Below are 23,296 nucleotides of genomic sequence, written 5' to 3'. Positions count from 1 at the left end.
TTTCCAGATACAAGAACATTCCTGTTGCGACGTCTGACTAAGCAAATATAGACATATTTGCCCAGATCTTCAGTTTCAGCCAAATTCATCTTGTTAAAGAACCCATACCCAACCAATGTGTTGTGGTGGAAATTCTTCAGAAGCTTATGGCATCCTTCAGTTTACAAGTACACTACAAACACAAACAACTAGGATTTGCTCTGCCAACTCCCATTACTTTGAAGATAATTCCTTCCCTCAAACAGCCCTTTAAGAACCAGGATAAAACAGAAATAATTAGCCCAAGAATTATCCTCATAATAATACTGTTGGAATAAGATAATAAAGAACAGTTACTCAAGGAACTCACTTACAATGTCTTACAGATACTATAAAACATAAGAATATAAAACTAAACCACAACTAGCTATGTGGATATACAAAGTGGCAGCTGCAAAAGGTAATACCATATAGCACCTATGTTGCCTAAACTAAAAATCTGGAGAGAGAGAGACGATGCCATTTATGGACGGACTGGAGTATGTGGGGAGGTAACATCTGAGGCAGGCAGGCACAAGGGGAAACAGCAGTGACTATCAATGTTCTTCCAAACTTGTTAGCACCTCTGTCTCCAGTGCATCTCTGCTCCTTAATTCTTTTCCTCCACTCTGGCAGCAGCCAAGAAGGCACCACTGGGTAAGTGTGTATGGGGTGGGGAGGAAGGCTGGAAATGAGCTACAGACCCCATATTTGGACTCTTCAGAGATTTCAACCACATCTAAAGGCAACCTACTTGCAGCAGCTGCCAGATGCTATTAAGGAACATGGTAATGGGGCAGACAAGAGGAGGGGTTTTTGAGTTACAAGGTATAAATCTGCACTCAGTGGAAGAACTGAGGTAAGATCTAAAAGAAAGACTCTCCACAGAACATTGTACTTACCCCTTTCCCAGCTGCTAAAAGCTCCTGGGAAACTCCTTAATGGCTTTGACCAAGCATTCCAAGTTGTTTTCCTATTTTTCTATCACAATACATTTTAAAAGCCAATTCTGTAGAAAATTCTTTAGCCTGGGCTTTTATTCTCCTTCTCCACCTCAGGAATCTGATCACTAGTTTACCCTTTCCAACATACCACAGGAAATCCTATGACAGAACAGTAAGCTCACATAAAAAGCCAGATACAAACAAATAACAATCATTGAACTAGAAAAAAAAGTTACTGAGGAATCTCGACTGCAGAGTTGAAAGTCACCAAGAGATTAAAGTCCTGGCAATAAATAAACTACAGTTTTCAGGATAAACTACATTTTTCAGGAGTTTCAAAGATGACATTGATCACATTGACTAAGGAATTCTCAACTGTGAAGAAACAAAAGTATTAAAATTAGTTTAGGATTTTTATAGGTATTAAAAATCTCACTTTATCCACAGTTAACAAAGTAGTCTGGAATTTAATTCTCCTGTTACTGCACAGAATACTACAAAACTGACAATGAAGTGACCACTATTTTCCACAAAGCTATCATGACCGTATGCACATTTCTTTGCAGTTACCCCATGTATCTCACATATATGTGATGAGAACCTTTTTACCTTACTAACACCACTAAAGAATGTATATACCTTACTCCTCTTTCTACTCTACACCAATAGCATAAAGCAGAACTCTTACTTTCCACTCTTCAATTTCTTTTGAATCCCAGATTCCCAGAATATGTGGGACTCCAAGGAAAAACAAATGGAGGTCAGTCTAATGCTTAATATGCTTAAAAAAAAATCTCCAATTACTATGATAACAGCTCTGTTTCTTCTTAAACAGATAAGTACTTTACACTAATTTAGTGCTAGTTCATAGAGGGTGAATCTCTAAATCTCAGGAAAAACAGGAATTGAAGGACTGGTTTCCCAGTAGCAGCTATGCCTATGCTTGGCAAAATAACAGACAATTTCAGGTGTCTTTTAATTTTCTATCAAACATATATAGACTGATACTCAACTAAGAACACAGGGCCTGCTCAGGTCTCTGATCTTCTCATTACAGCTACAACAGGCTATGGAGGTGCTTTAAAATACCTGATTCTGTCCAAACAGCAGAATGACTTCTAACACCTTGTATGCGAGAGAGAAAGAGGTTGAGCTCCATCTGCATTGCCAGGTTAGTAGCCTGTCAAATCTGCCTTAAAATATGTATCATGGCTAACTGAAAGCATAGGATCACCTCTATGAATTCCAGTGTCTTTGCAGAGAACAGAAACCTGTCCTTCCACAACCCACAGCACATGTACTATGTTCTGCTCATCTTACACTAAATATTGAATATGACTGATCTCAGGTGACTGGTCGTATACGACAATGTTGCTTCCTACTTTCTGAAAATTGGTGATGTCACAAAATTTCCCACAATTTATCTGCTTTGTAGTGAAAATCTGCATTGCTGGGAGCTGAAGAATCATGCACATGAGGCCCATAAGAATCATAAGCAAGAACACACAGGAAACTATAAGCGAACAATCTGACACAGCAGTTTTCACTGGCCTCTTACTTCTTACAAGATATGAAGCATTCATACAGCTATAGGATTCCCCCACACCAATTAAGCTTCTTTCTCCCCTGTGGTAAGCATAAGTTAATATTCCTTAAACCATGCATTTTAGGCTGCAGTGTCCCTAACTGTGAATGTGATTATAGGTAAGGCAAGCCAGCTGTGGGAACTCAACCCTCGTTCCTCCATCTCACAGAGCACAACTGACACATGGGGCAGGGGGGAGAAGTGGGGAACTAGTGTAAAAAGGACATACTATACTGTATCTGACTTCTTCCTTTCTCCTACTGTAGTTAAGCTGTGCAATTTTATCATCTGCTCTTCTGCTTTACTGATGGTACACAGAAACGCAAGATAAAGAAAAATCCAAGTATGCATATGGTGAAGATTTATGCATTTATACGTATGTTCTGTGCCAACATACACGCAACTGTACATGGTATCAACATAAAAACTCAGTATATCCTGATACTGAGAATACACAAAGCATCGTTTCTCAGTGAAAAATAGGATATACACAAGTGAAGCAAATTTTGCATCCTTTATTTTATTAAAAAGGAGACTATTCAGAGGTTTTAACTATACTATGTAATATTTTAACTCCTACCATATTTAGACATTTGAAGAGAATAAATAATTTAGTCAGAAGAAACTGACAGTTCTTGACTCAAGATCTACCCTAACGCCAAACTGCAATAGAAGAGGTCTAACTGCCTCCTGTATTTTCTTAGCTGGTGTAAATGCAACATGTAGTTCTGCTGGATGACATGTAGAAGGAAGAGAAGCTCTCTCACTCCACATTCTTTCACCTCACAAGATGCAAAAAAGCAATTTATTATTAGTCTCTTGACTAAGAGTTGCCATTGTGGATGGGTCAGGACAGGGAGGGGTAGAATAATAACTCCTTTTATTCCTCCCCACCACACTGGCCACATAAATGGGAACAAGACATGATCTAGTGTTTGGAATTAATCTCCACCCATAAATTCTTTTAAAATACCACATTTCTTTGGTCTTTTTCTTCTTTTAAATTTGTACAAAATATTTCAACATCAGCCACTGTTTTCATCATCCTGGAAAGCAGAATGTAAGGGGAAAGGGGGGGGAGAAATTGTTTATTCCAGCAGACTTCCACAAAATATGGTTTTCACTTATTAAAGAGAACATTTCAGAGATAATGGAAAGAGAATTATGTTGAAATGTAATTTGCAATTAATTACTCCTTAAATTATGTTTGTCTGATCACCAAATGGTGCCAAAAATGTAGAGTATGATCAGCTTTAATCTACTGACAGTAAAAGCTCTGTGTTATTTTTGTTTATGGGTAGGTCTCCTTAATTATTTCTTTTTAAACAATTTATATTGATCCGGTATCTGAAAAATGAGCTATTGAAAATGGGATAATGCTATGACAACAATCACACACGTTAATGCTAGTACATTAGTGACAATTACATGATCAGCTGTAAAAAGCAATCCCAAAGCATCCCCAATAAAAGTCCAAGGTTTAAAGATTCATTGATTCTGACAATGTTTCAAAACCTGACTTACACCAAAATATGTGGAAAAAAAGCAGAGACCATGTAGAGAGGGTTAATAAGGTAGAAAATATGAATTACATGAGAATGCATAAGTTTTTGGTGCTTAAAATGTATTTCTAATGTTCATATGATGGAAATTCAAATTAAATTTGGAAATCCTCATGAGATTGTCTTTGTGCAACAGGGCAAAGTTTGGTTTTAATTGAAAGTCCTTAGCATTTTCTGATCTAAGCATTTGATTTAATACATTCTTTTACATAATTGATTTTGAAAGTTCTGGTAACCAAATAAAATTATTTCTTAGATAAAGCAGCATCCAAATTCTCATCTACTGAGATGAAAGTTTACAGGAAAAAAAATTTTTAAAAAAATCACATGCTCTCACAGGCTGCTCCTAACCAAATACTCCATATGGCCAAATAATATTCGGATATTATCAATACTACAGACATATATAACTGCCAAAATTTTCCCTCAGCTAACATGTCACTTCCAAGAAGTAAACTCAATGAAACATCTGAAATGGAAATGGGAAGATTCAATTTTTATGCAATAACTAGATTTTTAAGCATAACCTTGTACTACATTCTCATGTTATTAAAATAAATCAATGCTAATTACTAAAATCAATCTGGAATGTATTCACCAACCACTGCAGTCTCACCCCAGTCTTATATCTGGGTAGGAAAAAATAAATCTTTACTACCAGCAGGTTTTCTTTAGTACATGATTATACATGTGTGCAAGTTTGTCTATCCATAAGTACTACACACATAAATACATATATTTAATACATAAATTTACTAAATATGCTATATTTACTACACAAAGGTGGAGATTTTTTAAGAAGGAAGAGTGTTAAGGCACATACTTTTAGAAGGATCTTGTAGCAGATTATCACCCAGGCTCTATTTTACATGTATTACCAATAAAGAATGTTAGAAAAAATATCCATAAATTATTACATACTAAACAAAGTGAAGAGCAGGTAGCTAGCATTCTGTCCCAGCAGAATTGCTCATCTGAAAATTACAATTACTACAGAAATTAGGAAAAATGGGGTAGGTAGCATGCTTCAGACTCAAACCAAACAAAATAGCAAAATGAATGAATCCCTGAAAAAAGTCACTTATGACAAGAAGCTCTGGTTGAATCAAAAAAATTATCTGCTTGTGAAGACTGTGCAAAAAAACTACTTACAGACATACGTTGCTGAATTGTCATTTTCACGTGGCTAAAATTAAGAAGAATAGTTTTTCTATACACATTCTATAACAATAGCATTCTCGCATATTTTAACTGTAATGATCTTCTCTGTCCATTGCAAACTTTTGTGAAGGTTACTGTAGCTACATTTATTAAAAATATTTGCTACATTTCTTTTCGTAAGAAAAATAATATGTGAGGATGTCATGTGAACAGTCATCATTCATTCCCCCCCCCCGCTTTAAAAGCTTTGAAGCATACAAACTGACAAACTTTCATAACTGTTTCAATTCATGACTGTTTGCTGAGATTTAACACAATCTGAGCCTGATTACCTGGATCTCTCACTTGCAATAGTCACGTATACCAATAGAAGAAGGTTTAAAATGTCCATTCCACTTGGCAACAATTTACATCCACTTTGCACTGAGTAAATTTACAGTCTTTAGAAAAGTGAAGCTGTGCTAATTGAACTAAGTTTGAGTTTGCCCTCACCAGAATTTAAAGGTATAGCTTAGAAAGTGATAAAAAGATATGAGCGGTGTCACGCGCTCAGTTATACATGCTTACAGGCTGATGCTAGCAATAGCACCTGTATTGCATAGGAGGACTTCAAGCTATTTTAATTTGTTGAGTAATTCCTGCAATAAATTATGATTTAAAATGGTTTTTTATACAATTTGTTTCTCAATGCAGTTTCATAAACATTATCCAGATGCCACCAAGTAGGTGAATCAATTGTAACTGCAGTCATCATTATAAAACCAAACCACAATAAAATATATTGTTCTTCAGAATGAAAGCCAAGGGGAAAAAAAAAATCATAATTAAATACTCTGGGTACAGCACTTTAAACTGTCTTTCCTAATTCAGCCTGACTAAACCTACAGTAAGTTAAATGTGTTTAGAGATATAAACTAGAAATTAACGAAAATTAGGCTGTTCTAAAGCCTTGTCATTGCCCACAATTTCTAGATAATATCCTCTGTAGGCAAATAAAATAGACCTGCCCTGTGTCTGATGAGGTAACATAAACACCTGTAGAACCATTTACAAGCACCACATAGTCCTTTATTACAGAATTGTTACAAATAGGATGTAAAACAAAAAACACCATTGAGACAAGGGGAGTCAAAAGAATCTCAGCAGACTTAACAAAGGGGGATGAAAGATGATGTTAAGTGCTTACATTGTTGAAATTAGCTGAGGTAGAGACAGTCCTTGATAAGAAGAGCTGGTCCCAAGAACCAGCCAATGAGGTAGAGACAGTCCTTGATAAGAAGCAGGAGCAGGCCCCAAGAGCCAGCTAAGACTGGTCTTGCGGTTTGGGTGAATACCAAGAAATCACTGAGCCTGTGCAAGGATAGAGGTTACTAGCGGTGACGAAGAGGAGTCATCTATCTTCATCTCTGCGACCACCAGACGACCACCATAAAGAGGCACTGCGCAGGCGCAGCTGAGAGGAGACTATGGAAATGACCTCTCAGAGCTAATTTTATGAAGCGGGGATAGGTCATGCATATGTATAGGCATATTGTGAATATGTAATACCTCACTGTATAAACTTGAGGCGAACTGCCAAGTCAGGCACGCACGACTTTGGTGGGACTACCCCCCGTGCTGCCCAGCGCTGAATGAACGTACCTACTTTACAATCTCAATGATTGTGGAGTCTGTTTTTGGCATGTCACTATAGCACCAACATGGCACTTATTTGATGGCTTCAGAATTTCCACTGTTTTAAATTAAACAAAATTTCAAAATTAAATGCTGTGCTCTTAAGAAAATGTCTTTATTTGGTTTTGTTTTGCAGAGTCCAAATACCCACTAGCCAAATACCTCTCCCCTGCTATTTCTTTCGCAATACTAATTCAGACATATAGTGATAAATGAAGGCACAGGATAATATAATTGAAATTACAATCTTTTAAAAACACAGAAAGATACTTCTCCATTGATGTTAAAAGCATCTTAGTAGTTAAATATTATGAAATCTATCACTGATGACTAGCAGAATAGTTGTAACTCCTAATTTTGCATAAACATTGCACCATTGCATGTATACTTGTGCCAAAATGCATCAAATTTAAATATTCATTAATGGCAATATAAAAATCAAGAAATATACTAAATGTATCCTTCCTGAAGGAATTTATTTCTATGTTTATTTCACTTTTAGAAAAGAACAACTTAGCTGATATTTCAAATTAATATGAAAATACGAGGATAGCTTTTTTCGTACTTTATAACTCAGTACCATAATTGGTACCATATTTATACTGTTTTCATGTTGTTAGAAGAGCTGGAACGTTGTCAGAATAGTCTGTCACTCTTCAAATAAAATATGTTAAAAATAAAACAGACACCAGTGTGACCCTCCACTTTTTTTGGTGGGGGTTTGGGGTTTTTTTTCCCTTTAAAAATGGTGTAGCTTTAAGTAGCATATTCTTTGAAACAGAATGGTCCGTCTGGCCTGAATATCGAGACAGCTTAAAATTCTCTATCAACTTCTATCTAAATACTGATAGTGGTACCCTAATAAACAAGAAAATAAACTCTTTTTTCCTTTAAAATTCTTTGAAACAGTTCTATCTACTGTGCATCAGAACTGGAAAATAGTCCTGGAGTTAGCCATCTGACAAACTATGAGAATTGAACAGGTAACATGTAAATGAAAGCAGCATGAGGCTCATAAAGCTTAAACATAAGGTACTGTGCAATGCAAAAAAGTAGAGAACAACAGGATAAAAATGGGATCTTAAGGCAGAGAGGGTAAGTATCAAAAGGGAAGGAAGATATCAAGAAAGGAGAGATGTTAGCACAGACTGAGGAAAGGAGACAGAGGGTCCACTAAAGATCATCAAAATTGTCCAAAACTGAACAGTTTTGCAGCAGAAATTGACTATCTGAAACATTTTACACCTCTGCGCCCTCAACACTTTCCACAGAAAGCAGGCTTACAGCCAGACTGCCAGCATCTCTGCCTGGCAGGCTGCCCAACTCTCTAGGTATCCAGGAAGCTGTTTCCCTAGAAATTCTGCCCACAGAGCCAGAAAACCAGTATGCCCTGTGTCTGAAGGGTAGTTTTCTGCTGGTGATACTCACAAGTTGCTAGATTTTTCTCTTTTGAAGCTAGAAAGATACAAGATCCTTTATTAGTCCTCAGTTTCTTAGATGTGAGGGACATGCTTCTCCTACATAATAGATATGCTATAATTCTCCACCCTACTATAAATTAGTTCACTAACCCCTCTATAAATTAGTTCCAATTTGAGTTCACTTTGTCCTATCATGTGGTCAAAGGCAGAAGAATGTGGTTTATGCAGTACCTTTTTATAGAAGAGTAAATCCTCCTATCTGTAGTAGAAATACTTCACTTTATATAGTATAATAAGGCAAGGTCTTTACCGTAAATTAGTATCTTCTGTCAGATCAAAGAATGTAGCTGAGGGAAACAGCACAAAAATCCTTCTTTCAATCCATATTTCTGTGTGCTTGAAATTTTAACTAGTTTTCCACTTACCTCAATGGGCCTAAGACACTACCTTTTCTTACAAGTCTTGTCTTGTTCTTAGACCACCATGGCCACAGGAATACCATTACACTGTCCCAGTAATATATTCCTCTTCTTCATGACCAAACCACAATGATGCTTCGCAATCATCTTGTGATCAACTACCACACACAACAATTTATCTAACAATGCTACTAGTCCCAGGGTACACCACAAGGTACCCTGCATGAGTGCATTTAATTCCATTTCCATTTACTGTACTCCATATCATCATCAAGCTTTTCCAGTATAATATTCAGATTTTTCTCCATTTTAGCAACAATTTGCAAATTTGGTTTAGTGAGTTGATTCTATCAGTATTCATCTACTTCTTTTGACAAGGTTATTTAGCAAAAACACTAACAAGATTATTCTCAAGACTGGACCTAGACACACTGCTTTAATCTGAATACCTTCTCTTTCAGGACCCATTGCAGTCACTCTGTTAGTTTACTAAAAAGTAATGTTGGTCATCTGAAGAAAACTGAGCCCTTCCGTGAACAGACAGTACTTCTCTGAGTAACACACCTCCAAAAGCTCAACTGGTCTTTGACCCCAAAAAGTGAGGGGTTCCTACAAAACTAATCCTATCACTCTCTTGACTTTTTAATTGCTCTCATGTTCTGGCTGCCTCTTCCCAGAACAGAAGAGCAGGGGCTTTTTAACACTTCTGTGCTACAAAGGAAGAATAACTAGGTCATTAGAAAAACTAGTTCATTTTGTTAGTCCTTCCCTAGCTTTTTTTTTTTTGCATTGCATTTTTATACCTGGTTTTAGGCTACTGCAGCTTCTCAGGAGTAGAGTCTTGGGTTGATGATCAGCTCTTTAACCATTTCTCTTGTAATTGCTGGGAAGCCACAATTGCTTAAAGCACATTATAAGCCTTATTCAAATCATAAAATCTGCAATTTTAAGCCTGCTCCATATATATGTATTATTATATGGTTATAGTAACAGTACTTAATATTTTTTTCTGAGATGTGTTATTGTCATTTCAGAATACAAACCATTATGAGATCTCACTAGTAATTAGAAATTTCTGTGACAAATACGGAATAAGTTAATTACTTGCATTTAACTTATTTTTCATATTCCTCTTAATTAACGTTAGCAAAATTACGTACTGTGAATGACAAAAATGAAATTTACCCAGTGAAAAAGTTTTCTAGCAGAAAAAGAGTGCACTTTGCTCTCAGCTTTAAATATTTGTCTACTATCTGACAGACTGGCCACATGCAGTATTTATTAATAAGTGACATCTCAATGGAAGCCTACAAAATAAAAGATACTGCTCCTATGCATAACAAAAGGAAAAAAAAAATCAAATTAAGATTACTTACTTGATTAAGTATATCTTGTTTCTGTAACGCATGCAAAGAAAGAAAGAACACACATACGTTAGTGCTCTGTTTTTATAATAGAACTATTTTTTGTTGAAAGGTTAGTGATGTAGTTGAACAAGTTTAAGACATTAGATAGAGTATCCCATTTTCTTGCATTAGCACATATGTCAAGAAAATGTTTCTAAGTCAGCATTCTAGTCTTGATTAGAGCATGCAAGCAATTTATTTTTAACCATGCAATGACAGATAACCAAGGGGGAAAAAAAAGTAAATAATGTTTGTCTTTCATCCCTGTGTGCTTTAAAAAAACATAAAAAATTACTTGTTGCTAAGAATAGTTGTTAATGGAACAACTTAATCAGAAGTGAATATAATGATAAATTCCATAAATACATTAACAACAAAAGGAGGGCTAAAGAGACTCTCCATCCTTTATTGGATGTGGGGGGAAACAATGACAAAGGATGAGGAAAAGGCTGAGGTACTGAATGCCTTCTTTGCCTCAGTTTTTAACAAGACCAATTGTTCTCAGCGTACCCAGCTCCCTGAGCTGGAACACAGGGATGGGGAGCACAGTGAAGGCCCCATAATCCAAGCAGAAATGGTTATTGAGCTGTTAGGCCACTTAGACGCACACAAGTCGATGAGGCCAGGTGGGATCCATCCAAGGGTACTGAGGGAGCTGGTGGAAGTGCTCACCAAGCCACTTTCCATCATTTACTAACAGTAACCTGGAGGTTAGCAAATGTGACACCCATCTACAAGAAGGGCCAGAAGGAAGATCTGGGGAACTACAGGCCTGTCAGTATGACCCCGGTTCTGAGAAAGGTTATGGAGCAGATCACCTTAAGTGCCATCATGCCACACATACAGGACAACCAGGGGATCAGGCCCAGTCAGCATGGGTTTATGAAAGGCAGGTCCTGCTTGACCAACCTGATCTCCTTCTATGACCAGGTGACCAGCCTAGTGGTTGAGGGAAAGGCTGTGGATGTTGCCTACGTGGACTTCAGTAAGGCCTTTGACACTGTCTCTCATGGCATGCTCCTTGAGAAGCTGGCGGCTCATGGCTTAGACAAGTGTACTCTTCACTGGGTAAAAAAACTGGCTGGATGGACAAGCCCAGAGGGTTGTGGTGAATGGAGTTAAATCCGGTTGGCGGCCAGTCACAAGTGGTGTTCCCCAGGGCTCAGTGTTGGGGCCAGCTCTGTTTAATATCTTTATCAATGATCTGGACGAGGGGATCGAGTGCACCCTCAGTAAGTTTGCAGATGACACCAAGGTGGGCAGAAGTGCTGATCTGCTTGAGGGTAGGAAAGCTCTACAGAGGGATCTGGACAGGCTGGATCAATGGGCTGAAGCCAGTTGCATGAGGTTCAACACGGCTGAGTGCTGGGCCCTGCACTTGGGTCACAACAACCCCATGCAATGCTACAGGCTTGGGGAAGAAAGGCAGAAAAGGACACGGGCATGTTGGTTGACAGCCAGCTGAATATGAGCCAGCAGTGTGCCCAGGCGGCCAAGAAAGCCAACGGCATCCTGGCCTGCATCAGAAATAGTGTGGCCAGCAGGAGCAAGGAAGCGACCATCCCCCTGTACTCGACACTGGTGAGGCCCCACCTCAAATCCTGTGTTCAGTTTTGGGCCCTTCTCTACAAGAAAGGCACTGAGGTGCTGGAGTGTGTCCAAAGAAGAGCAACGAAGCTGGTGAAGCGTCTAGAGTACAAGTCTTATGAGGAGCGGCTGAGGGAACTGGGGTTGTTTAGCCTGGAGAAGAGGAGGCTGAGGGGAGACCTTATTGCTCTCTAAAACTACCTGAAAGGAGGCTGTAGCAAGGCAGGTGTCCGTCTCTTTCCCCAAGTAGCAAGCCATAAGATGAGGAAATGACCTCAAGTTGCGGCAGGTGAGGTTTAGACTGGATTTTAGGAAAAGTTTCTTTACTGAAAGGGTTGTGAGGTATTGGAACAGGCTGGCCAGGGAAGTGGTTGAGTCACCATCCCTGGAGGTATTTAAAAGATGCGTAGATGTGGTCCTTAGGAACATGGTTTAGTTGTGGACTCGGCCGTGTTAGGTTTATGGTTGGATATGATGATCTTAAGATTCTATTCCCACCTAAATGACTCTCTGATTCTATAAAAACTAGCAAGCACTGTTGCAAAAGTCATCATTATATCTTGCTTTAGTTTCTAACAATTTTTACTCTTTTTAATAAAGGTGCCATATTAGTTTTCTACTTTAATCACAAACTGCTACTACTACTTCCCAGTAAGATGTACTACCTTAAAATTATAAATACAGTTGTATTCCCTGCATGAATTACATTGATTGTGCCAGACTTTTGCCAAACTAGTTACCAGACTTATCTTTGATACATCCACAGAGTTAAGTTAGAAAATCCTAAAGCCTCCAGAAATCAGAAGGACCCTGGAGAAATCTTCTTAGAAGTATCTACACTAATTTCCAAAATGCAAAAATCCTTTGGAGCAGGTAGATGACTGCAACCTGACCGCACACATTCTGCCAAACTCAGGGCTTCACCTCTCTGGGCAGATCAGATTATGGAATGTACCTTCTGTCATGCACTCATTGTCATAACCTTCCTGGAAATTTTTGTTTTCCTGGTCTTTCCGCACATGCACATTTATTCTTTTTACCCACATCCAAACTGTGGAACCCTGGAGCACTGCTCTGCTCCACATGCAGACCCAAACTGCACCCTGAATGCCTGTCTGACTGCAACCCCTAACGTACCTTCCACTCTCACCCCTCACACACCAATTAACCCTAAGAGCTCTAGATGGTAAGTAGGTAAGCAGGTAAACAAAAAAATTATGATGCACTCCAATAGATCCCTCAAAAAGGATGACAACGCTAGGACTCCAAGCACACAATGATGTGTACTTACTGTACACTTAGATACAGTCTTTAGCTCCATCTGCTTCCCTCATTCTTGCTAGCCTATTCAGTGTTCCCCTCCAAGTGAAATGGCTGAAATTAATTAATTTAAATAAATCTCAAATGACGGAAAGAATATTTATAAATCACAGTTTTGCAGGAGGCTGATCTTAGCCTACCTGTGTGTCTTGCATCAGGTATATAATCTATTCTTAATTACATATTTGACACTAACTTAGAGAAGAAGGTGGACGGACAGAGGTTCAGTAGCATTTGTAGAAGTTTCAGTCATCTCCCTTATATTGAAAGCAGAGAGTAAAAGCTCCATAAAAAACCTCCCTATACTGGATGATGTTCTGATAATCAGATACATCATTTCCACTAAGCCCAAAACCCACTCACTCGACAAGATATAAGATAATGGAAAAACAAACCAGATGACTTCAGGTAAAAAGCTTTGAATACCAATAGCTTTTCTTTTGCTATTTGTGTCCCATTAAATCAGCTTGTGATAAAAAACTCCAATACAGAAGTAATGGAGTGGAATAAATTCCTGAACCCTTTAAGCAGGGAGAAGCTTGAAACAGGAAGTTCTTAAGGCTTTTACTTAAGTACATAGATTCATCACACTGCTAAGTCTGCTATAGCTCTATGCCACATTTATTGGTAAAAAAACTGGCACCACCTTTTAGCAGAATATTGACAAGACTTGAAAAATACCTGGAGTGCTTATAAGATAATGATCTAGGAAATAGAGAGCTAAAATGGAAACATGATGGTATCCTCTACAAAACACAATAACAAAAAGGAAGTGCTGTCTACAGTATGTGGAAGTAAAAAGCTGCACTGACTGATTTCAGCTGGATCAGTCAATTTTTTTCATCTCATTTACAGATAACAACGACTTAATTTATATTTGTACATCCAACTCATGGAGTCCTCATCTGACCAGATACAGTCAACTTGTAAATCATTCTATAAAGAGTTTATCCACATAGCAGGTTGAATGCATGCCAGAAACAGACACACCTGTGCAAAGGCAGTTCTGTCTGACTTGGAATCTTCACTCAACTGCAGAGGAAATTTCAGCCAGTTTCCTTCCAGTTCAGCAGCCTATGGCGTTAAACTTGAGCTAATAAATCCTACTAGATTCAAAGTAGCTTTGCTGCTAGCTGTGTTTTCCTTATGTTGCACTCCCTGAAGCCTCAGTGCTAGGCAGCAAAGTATAAAAGCTGTCAGGGTCAGCCTGTGTCCAACATTGACCCAGTAGCAGTGTATAGCTTGATCCCTGCTGAAGACACTGAAGCCACCAGCGGGTGTCTGACTTGCATTCACTCCTCCCCTTCCAGCCTCCTCACTGACTTGGGTGCTTTGCTGCTCTATAACCCCTGGATGTTTCAGTACATTGGTGGGATTCTGCAAACAAGTCACTGTGAAATGAAGAAGAACTCTGGGAAACACCATACAGAGTCAAAGACTCAGCTCAGGACCAACGATGTTTATTAATTCCAGCTTTGTACAAATTCTGCAAACTGACCTGGCTTCAGTCAGAGCAGTTGTCCCAGGTGCCCATACTGGTCACTTTTTGCCATGACTCAACCTCCACATATTCCCAAATTGGAGGAATGACTATGTTAAGAGACCAATCTCACAACTTTAAATACTGATTTGTTTATACACCTACATTGATAACTTGATAATGTGTTACCTACATGGCAACATGTTATTTAAATATGCATAAGATGCACAATTATTTTGTATTTTAAAAGGTTGGACTTCACAAAACTGAAAAAGTTGTATGATGACTGAAAATAAGTGAAGAATTTCAAGAAAAAATGTAAATAATAAATTAAAAACACTTTATCACATACACTAAGAACATAAAGAAAACTGCAGAGGTTAAAAAAAAAGAGCAAGCACTGAGTTTTTAAATGAACAGTTCACACTTTTCTAAAAAAAAAAAAAAACCCAAACAAAAACATGTCTACATTTAACAAAAATCAATTAAGGGAGGTCCTACAGCTTATGTTACATTGGAGAATAAATAAGATGTTCACAGCATTCCCATCCTTTTATAATCTATGATTCTATTTAACTAAAATAATGGAGATTTAAGATGATCTTTTACAAGATCAACTTACACTATTTTACTGAATTATGAAATATTTTCCCCAGAAACTAAAATGACCAGCACTATGCTTTGCAAAGTTCAGTGTCAAGTCAAATAATTTTTCAATACTTGAAGAGTTACAACTACCTTACTTTACAATAATTCTTGTCTTTTACGTCCTGAAATGTAAGATCAAGTAGTTTTCATAATGGTTGGCAAATTTTTCTATCCTGAATTCTACGTAATGCAAGCACAGTTAGAAACATTACTATTGGAAACATTACTGAAACAGGTTTTTCTTTAGCTGTATTTTGAATCACACTATTAGAATGTGCTAAGCAGATACAAATTACAATTGAGGATAACAAAAGAAAACAATCTAGCTTTTTCTACAGCCAAAACAGAATATTTTGTCTAGTAGTGAATCTGCAATGACAATGCACACACACTTTTTTTTTTCCCCAGCTGAATTCTTTGTTTTCTAACATCAAACATCTAAAGGTGTTTTCTAACACCTTTAATAATGCAGATCCCACTACCAGAGACAACACAAGAGAAACAGAATTTAAAAATAAATCTTAACTCAACATATTTTACTTTTCTAACTTTTGACATTATGCTTAACATTTCCAATCTCTAAAAATAATTATTAGGAAGCATGTTAACCTTACCATAAGATGGGGGGGGTTGTGTCTGTCTGTTTAATTCTTAGAAGTGAAAATGTGTTTTTATGTAAATTATTAAGCAGGTCTGTCTAATGTAATGTTTATAAACTTTTAGGCCTTCAAAATATTAATATTTTTGCTTTCCAAACAGTTTCAAATACCCCAAACAGCTGATCTACAAATAATCTTCTATTTCAAATGCTTAGATTTGTTACAACATTTGTAAATATTTCTCCCCAACATTTCTGGCCATTGAAGAAAGAGGAAGAATTACCCCTTCAGGATTATATTTTGCTAACACACCACTGCCATGGAATTCTTCTAAGACATCCTTAATTTTCTTGGTGGAATCTGGATGAAGAATAAAGAGAGAGAAAATGAAAATACAGAAAAATGATTTACATAATATGAACTGTAAGTAAAGAAACAACCACCAAACTGCTAAGAGCTTTTCTAAATGCACATTAGTAATTTTCTCTAGCTGTATGAGAGCTGTGGGCACAAACAAAATGAGAACATACTATACCCTCTCACCAAATACTGTAAAAATCAGCAAGTAAACACAAAATACTAAGAAACAAACACTCTTTGACCCAATCCTTAACTATTGTTAAGTAGCATATTTCTGAAGGAGGAGTTGTTTGCAAGGACTATTTCAAGCCACTTTTCTTGCCCTTGAAACCCGAGTCATCTACGGAACATGGTCATTCCCAGCAGCGCTACTCAATCTCATCTAGCACACCTGCCAGTGAGTAGAGGAACTGTTAGAGGTGCCAGAGAATATCAAGATAAAGGGGAAACTTGAAGGAAAAAAAATATTTTTCTGCACTCACATCACAGAAAACAAATGTTGCTACTGAAACCTTTATTTTTGGAGACCTCTAAGATATTCTAACCACTGTCAACTAAAGTAACTTTAGGACAAGTTTTGTCTAACAGAGCCGTGCAAAATCCCTGCAGTTCAGAAGCAGGGATATAGGTCTAACCTTTTCAATTTGTTTTTAATTGTCTACATGCAGAGAACAAAACAGTTATTTCAGTAAGTAGCCACTACATAAAACCCTTAAACTCAGATTCACTTAGAATACATCATGCACATAACCATCTTTTCCACCTTAAAATATCTCAGCAATACAACAAAAATAATTGTAACTCAATTTTTTCTTTAAAATGCAGTAGTTGAGCGCATAATGGTCAAATGTGCATAATGGCCACAACACTTAAGTAAACTGTGAACTAGTAATGAGTAGCAGATGCACTACAGAAGAAGACAGCTAAACTTAATGGCTGCACGTTTATTTCAACAACAAAACCTGGAAGGAAAGTTGAGAAGTAAAGAGTGCATCAGGAACAGCACTATCACATTAGCAATTAGTTAGACACTGAAAACTACAAATATTAGGACCTAGTCTTACTGATTTTTTTAATTATATCAACAAAATATAGCATTGTAATATTTATTACATAGTTAAAGAAATTTAGCACCTTAAACCCGACTCTAAAAAGTACTTTTAGTAAATTACGTGACCTAGGAGGAGAAAATTTAGGAGCAAAGGACTTGAAAAATAGCTTTGTAACAGTTCTTAACAGCTATAAACAGGATACACCAGTAAAATTCAGTTTCAAGAGGTGCTGGAGAAGTTGTTTCCTCCCTACCCTCATACACAGTTTAGACAGTGTAAGCAGTAAGAACTGCTTTTCCCAGTGTTTGTCATTTTATGACATTTTCTTCAATGAAAACACCCGACACAATATGTGGCCTCAATAAAACAGTTTATTTTCACTAATAGGATGTATTCCAATGTTAGTGTCAACTGTAAGAAACAGAGTTTAGCTGGTCTCATAGGCAATCACAGCAAATATTTAGCTGATAAGGTCATCTACAGTCTTATTGCTCTGTCATTTGAAATACAGCAAATAATTACAACTTCATGTGAAAAGGAGACAAAAAACTATAAAAAGGAATAAATCAATATATTAAGAAATAAATTTTATTAGGAACTGTATTTAGAAGCTGATGGGTTAGATACTTACTGATCAGGACAAGCACACAAATTGATGACTGACAAAAAATTCTTTTTTACTTTGTCCATTATTTCAATAGTCATATACATGGTTGTATACAAAAAACATTGCATATTATGATAATAAAGTCAATAACTATGAAAGCAGCAGTGTGAATTGAGCAGATGTATGACAGAGTTGACTGAACCTCATCCGAAAAAAGGATTTTACTGAACTTTGGAGGAAAGAGGTTAAACGCACATCAGATAGAAAGACAGCAAGCTCTCCTCACACACCTATTATTATACAAATGAAATAATAAATAAATAAAATAGAAATGGCCCACTTCCCTAGATGTTTTAAAACACTGTCTTGAGATTTTCTCCCAGCAACGACCATGCTTCTTTCATTTCCTATTTTATCAGATAGTCTATTCATCTTTAAATGATTATTATGCCTATGCAACCATAATTAAAACTAAAAATCTGTTATGTTACTTAATAAAAATAATTTTTTGCTTTTAATTTTCATACTCTTAGAGAATATTTTCTGTCTTGATGATACTTGACAACTTCAGCAACAACACAACTTTTCACCTTTTCCATGCATGAGCTTATAGCAGTCACATCCAAAAAAGCATAGCTAACTCCATGCTTGAAATACCTGTCAAAAAAAAAAGGGTCTGTGGATATAAATTTTGCTTTAGTTGTCCAGCAAAACTCTTCAAGAGATTTCCACATTCTGGACAGCAGCTATATTTATTACAAGCACTATGACATACATTTCACAGCCAAGGCAGAACCATTATTCACAACCTTTTGTTCACAGTTATTCAATCATTTTTTGAGTTCATGTGACAGTATCCAAACTAACATGAACAGAGACCTTTTAAAATGCTCAAAATAACTTAGCAATATTTTGAAGTCAAACGCCAACTGGCAATCTTCTGCATGCATACTCTTCAACAGTGCTGACATTCCTCAGAAAAATTAATTGTCCTTCCTCAGCATCTAGTAGGCAAACTATTATTAGGAACATGTTCCATCTCTAATAAGTTGACCTAAAGGGATATGAATAATAGGCTAATTTTCAAGTTTCACTCTTACTTGGGGATCACATTAAAAAAAAATAAAATAAAAAAATACAAGAGGCATTGCGTTGGAAAGGTCTATGCCAATAAAAATGAGAAACTGCAGTAAAATGTTCTCAATTCCACTTTAAAAAAAAAAAAGTCAAGTATATGCTTTCTGTCCAAAATAGACAAAAATTTCCAGAAAATACACAGAAGTAAGTAGGAAGTTTTCCTAACTTTTTTCTTAAGTAACAAGGAAACAACAACAATGCTTTGGGTTCCACTACAGTTTATTTAGTCTGATCCAAATCATCTACATACTCACTGGAAAATGGTGGTGTAAACACAAGCATCAAACCAGAATCTGTGTTGTCACTGTTACCTACAAGCACAGATGTTCTGCATAACTTAGCAACTTACCATTTTGTCAGCAGTCTCACTAAATCCATAAGAACCACTCATGTTAACATACAAATATGGTCTTAAACTCCAACGGATTACTCTTACCTGTTTTTAAAATCAAGGACAAATTCCTTCTTTGTCTAAGTCTCTGTATTCCAAGCTCTCCTCAAGAGAGACAGTTTCTAAATATGTGTAGATATAGCACACAGTCTGTCACTGTAGTGCTTAAATCCCATCTTACCTGCAAAGCTATAGCTAACACAATATGAATTTCATGTACCTTTAAATATAAAGTCTGTTTCATGAAACATCTCTTTTTGTTCTCACAATTTTAGTATTTTTATTACCCACTAGCCCAGCGCTTTGGACATTCACTCAAAATATGGAAGACCTTCAATTCTCTCCTCTGCCTGAATGGATTTAAACTCTTATTGTTCAACCCAACTTCTGTTGCAATTTGGATAGAATGCACCAGTGTTCATTTAGCCAAGGGGGTGGAAGAAGAAAAAGGGCAACTGTGACCCAGGAATCAGAGCTTTCCTTGGATGAGGCAAGAAGTGGTTTCCCACCTTATGCTCCAGTGAGTTTGGGGCAGGACAAACAGACTAGGCATGATGCGGAAGACTGCTAACTGAAAAGCTATTACTAGTACGTGGGAGAAAAGTACCTGGATTCCACGCAGTGCTGCAGAAATTCTATTTTAAAATAAAGACTCCAAAACAGTAGATATATAGATGAGACTTAGGCTGATGTGGTATTGTTTCAGAATAAAGGCAAAACAATTAAAATGCCAACTCTAGAAATACGAAACCTGCATATCTAACAGTAAAAGTGTCAAAGTGTCTGATTTTTCCTTACCTGTCTTTCAGACCTAACAAAGATACTTTTTATAACTGAAGACAAATTTACATACTAAGTTCAAAACCATTTGATTTAGCCCACATTAAAAATTATGATTCATTTTTTAAAATGACTCAACTTTAGATGAGGAAGATTGAGCACTCAGTTGAGACTGGAATATGGTGTACCATTTCTCCCATAATCAGAAAACAGAAACCAAGGAAAGCTTGCCCAGATCACACACTTTGTCTATATTGCCATGGTCTAACCCCAGCCAGCAACTAAGCACCACACAGCTGCTCACTCCCTCTCTCCCACCCAGTGGGATGGGGGAGAGAATTGGGGAAAAAGGTAAAACTCATAGATTGAGATAAGAACAGTTTAATACAACAGAAAAGAAGAAAATAATAATGATAACAATTACAATAATAAAATGACAATAATAATAATAATAAAATAATTGGAATATACAAAACAAGTGATGCACAATGCAATTGCTCACCACTCGCCGACCAATGCCCAGTTAGTTCCCGAGTGGCAATCCCTACCAGCCCCACTCCTCCCCAGTTTATATACTAGACATGACATCACATGGTATGGAATAACCCTTTAGCCAGCTGCCCTGGCTGTGTCCCCTTCCAACTTCTTGTGTCCCTCCAGCCTTCTTGCTGGCTGGGCATGAGAACCTGAAAAATCCTTGACTTTGCATAAGCACTACTTAGCAACAACTGAAAACATCAGTGTGTTATCAACATTCTTCTCATACTGAACACAAAACATAGCACTATACCAGCTACTAAGAAGAAAGTTAACTCTATCCCAGCAAAAACCAGAACACCTCCCCATCCTCCCAAAAAATCCTTGAAAAAGATTTTTTCCTTAAAAAGAAAAAAAAAAAGAAGAGACAGACTTATAACATAAAACTCAGCATAAATCACATGCTATATACAAAAAACTGCTTTACAATTTAAAGGGAAATAAGCACTAGATAATGATGACTGTATTATAATTCCCTTATATGTTTTTCAGTTTGAACCGAAATTCATAGTAACTTGGATACTTCCTGGACCGTGACTAATTTTAACACCTACAATAAAAAGTAGAGTAGTAACCACTTTCTACCTCTATTTCCCTTTTGTAAACTTTATACAATATAAAAAATATCACAGGCATCTGAAGTCCTACCATGGTCAAAAGTTCAGAATTTATATATAGAAGTTCCAGAGAGATTTTCTAAACATCTGATTATGATCGAGAAAAAGAAAGTTGCAACCTTCAACACATGATTTTCTGCATGCCAACAAAGCCTAGCTCAAACTCAAAAGCCCTGCTTGGCAGGTAAGTCTATGAGAAGCACGGGGAAAAACCCAGGACTCGGTTGACATTGCAATTTTTGTATGGGTTCTTATTCTTCTATGGACTTTTCTTTCTTTTGTGTATGCAACCATACAAAAATGCATGTGTATATATATAAATTTATACACATAGCTTTTTTCCTTTTGCATACTTTATTTTATTCAGAGAACTGGATAATGCTTTTGCTCAAGCTATAGCTATGTTTAATCCAAAGCTTTACTGGTCTAGAAATACTAGCATGTTAAAAAGGCTAAGCCTGCCAACAAATGTGTCTGCAGCACCAAAGGGTAAAAACTGTTGCCCTTCCAACAAAATAAGTTGTTCCAGTATAAAAATTGTTTACCTAGCATGACTCAGTCTTGCAGCATGTCTGTGTTGGTAAGAGATGCCTGATGGCTGACACTGAACCAGCAGAAGGCAGTAGTGTACATGTCCTATGCTTTCCATACATACAGCTGCAGGCTCACTGGCAAAGCATCATGCCTCAGTTTTGGTTTGTGACTTGAAAGTGGTCTTTTGTTACAAATTTCACAAAATAAACAGACATTTAAAACCTTAAGTGGGGTAAATACTCAATTTTATTTTCTTGTAATTAGAATTTAAAACCTACTGCGGTCTTGAAAAGAGTGGCCAGGCTGGGAAGGCAATCACTGTCCAATGGTCTAAGGGAGAGCTCTCCTCACTAGTTGCTATCAATGGTTTGGGTAACACTCCTTAAACTGGAGAATTTGAGAGACTACACCCTCCAGCAAATCACATTCCCACTGAATTCTGTGACAAACAATTAGGAAAAAGCTTCTTAGAAACACAGGCAGAACTGGATGATGCTGCCTAAATAAATACGGTGGCAACTGACTTCTGCAATGGGGAATGGAGGAGGTGGAAGAAGAGGCAGGTTGAGGGAGGGGGGAACAGCAGCTCCTGCTGCAAGGACAACGTCTTCCTCCTGACGGCCAATGCAGGAGCTGCCTCTTCACCTATCCTCCCTGCTGGGCCCCAGCATCACAAGGAGGAAGATTGATCCATTTTACCTATTGCTATGTACCAAGTAATACTTACGGAGAAAATCAAGGACTTTTGTGGAAAAAAAGCAATATTGACTGCATGTGCCAGCAGATGTTTAGTCCACATTAATAAAAAATGTCCACCAAATCCCACTTCCCTACAGCAGATGTTCAAATGAAAGTATATGGCAAACAACAGGGATTTGGGGAGGAGTAGGGGGAGGCTTAATTTTTGTCTGCTAGTGGGATAAGCTTTGAATGGAGGAAGTAAGTAAAGGACAAAGGAAGAAATAAGTAAAGGACCAAAACATACTCCAGGACTTGAGAGGAACTGCAGGCAATTCCTGTGTGTACTTAAAAATATTCTGAGAAGAACTAATCATCTTTTACGTTTTAAGATGACTACAGCAAAGTTACTCAAGCTTCTTTTGGACTCCTTTGTCTCCCAACATTCACAAAATTAAGGCTGAAACAGTTTGAAAGATCCTCAGAGCGCATCTCTGAGAGGAAGGTTCAGGGCGTCAGGGCACTGCAAGGGCTGGGGGCTCCCTGGGGCCGGGATCCGGCAGCTCCCCCGGGGCAGCAGGGCAGGCAGGGCCTGGCAGCCAGGACCTGTCACATCGCCAGAGCCGGGAGCAGGGCAGCCCCAAGCCCGGGCATCAGCAGCTCCCTGGGGGATGGGGCAAGCCCGAGGCTGCCAGCCCACGGGTGGGCCCGACTCCGGGGAGCTGGAGACCAGCCCTGCTGTGGTGCTGCCAGGGCAGCGCTGGCCAGCCCCGGGGGGT

At 37.7% G+C, this 23,296-nt stretch overlaps 1 protein-coding gene across 8 annotated transcripts in view; it reads right to left on the bottom strand.

The window, feature by feature from the left end:
* Positions 1-23,296, bottom strand: part of DGKB (diacylglycerol kinase beta) — a 370,440-nt gene that overhangs the window by 278,306 nt on the left and 68,838 nt on the right. For 6 of the 8 annotated variants that reach the window (XM_049798232.1, XM_049798231.1, XM_049798230.1 and 3 more), the window contains exons 3-4: positions 16,108-16,184; positions 10,161-10,181 (exon numbers count right to left, since the gene is read on the bottom strand). In XM_049798232.1, the coding sequence (XP_049654189.1) occupies positions 10,161-10,181; positions 16,108-16,184 (98 nt within the window). The remainder of the gene's footprint in view (positions 1-10,160; positions 10,182-16,107; positions 16,185-23,296) is intronic. The other 2 variants (XM_049798233.1, XM_049798237.1) reach the window with 1 other exon arrangement.

This window comes from Accipiter gentilis, chromosome 4 (genome assembly GCF_929443795.1).
Source record: "Accipiter gentilis chromosome 4, bAccGen1.1, whole genome shotgun sequence".
NCBI classification, from domain to species: Eukaryota; Metazoa; Chordata; class Aves; order Accipitriformes; family Accipitridae; genus Astur; species Astur gentilis.
Note: the sequence above shows the minus strand (reverse complement) of the source record. Positions and strands in the feature narration are given on the sequence as shown.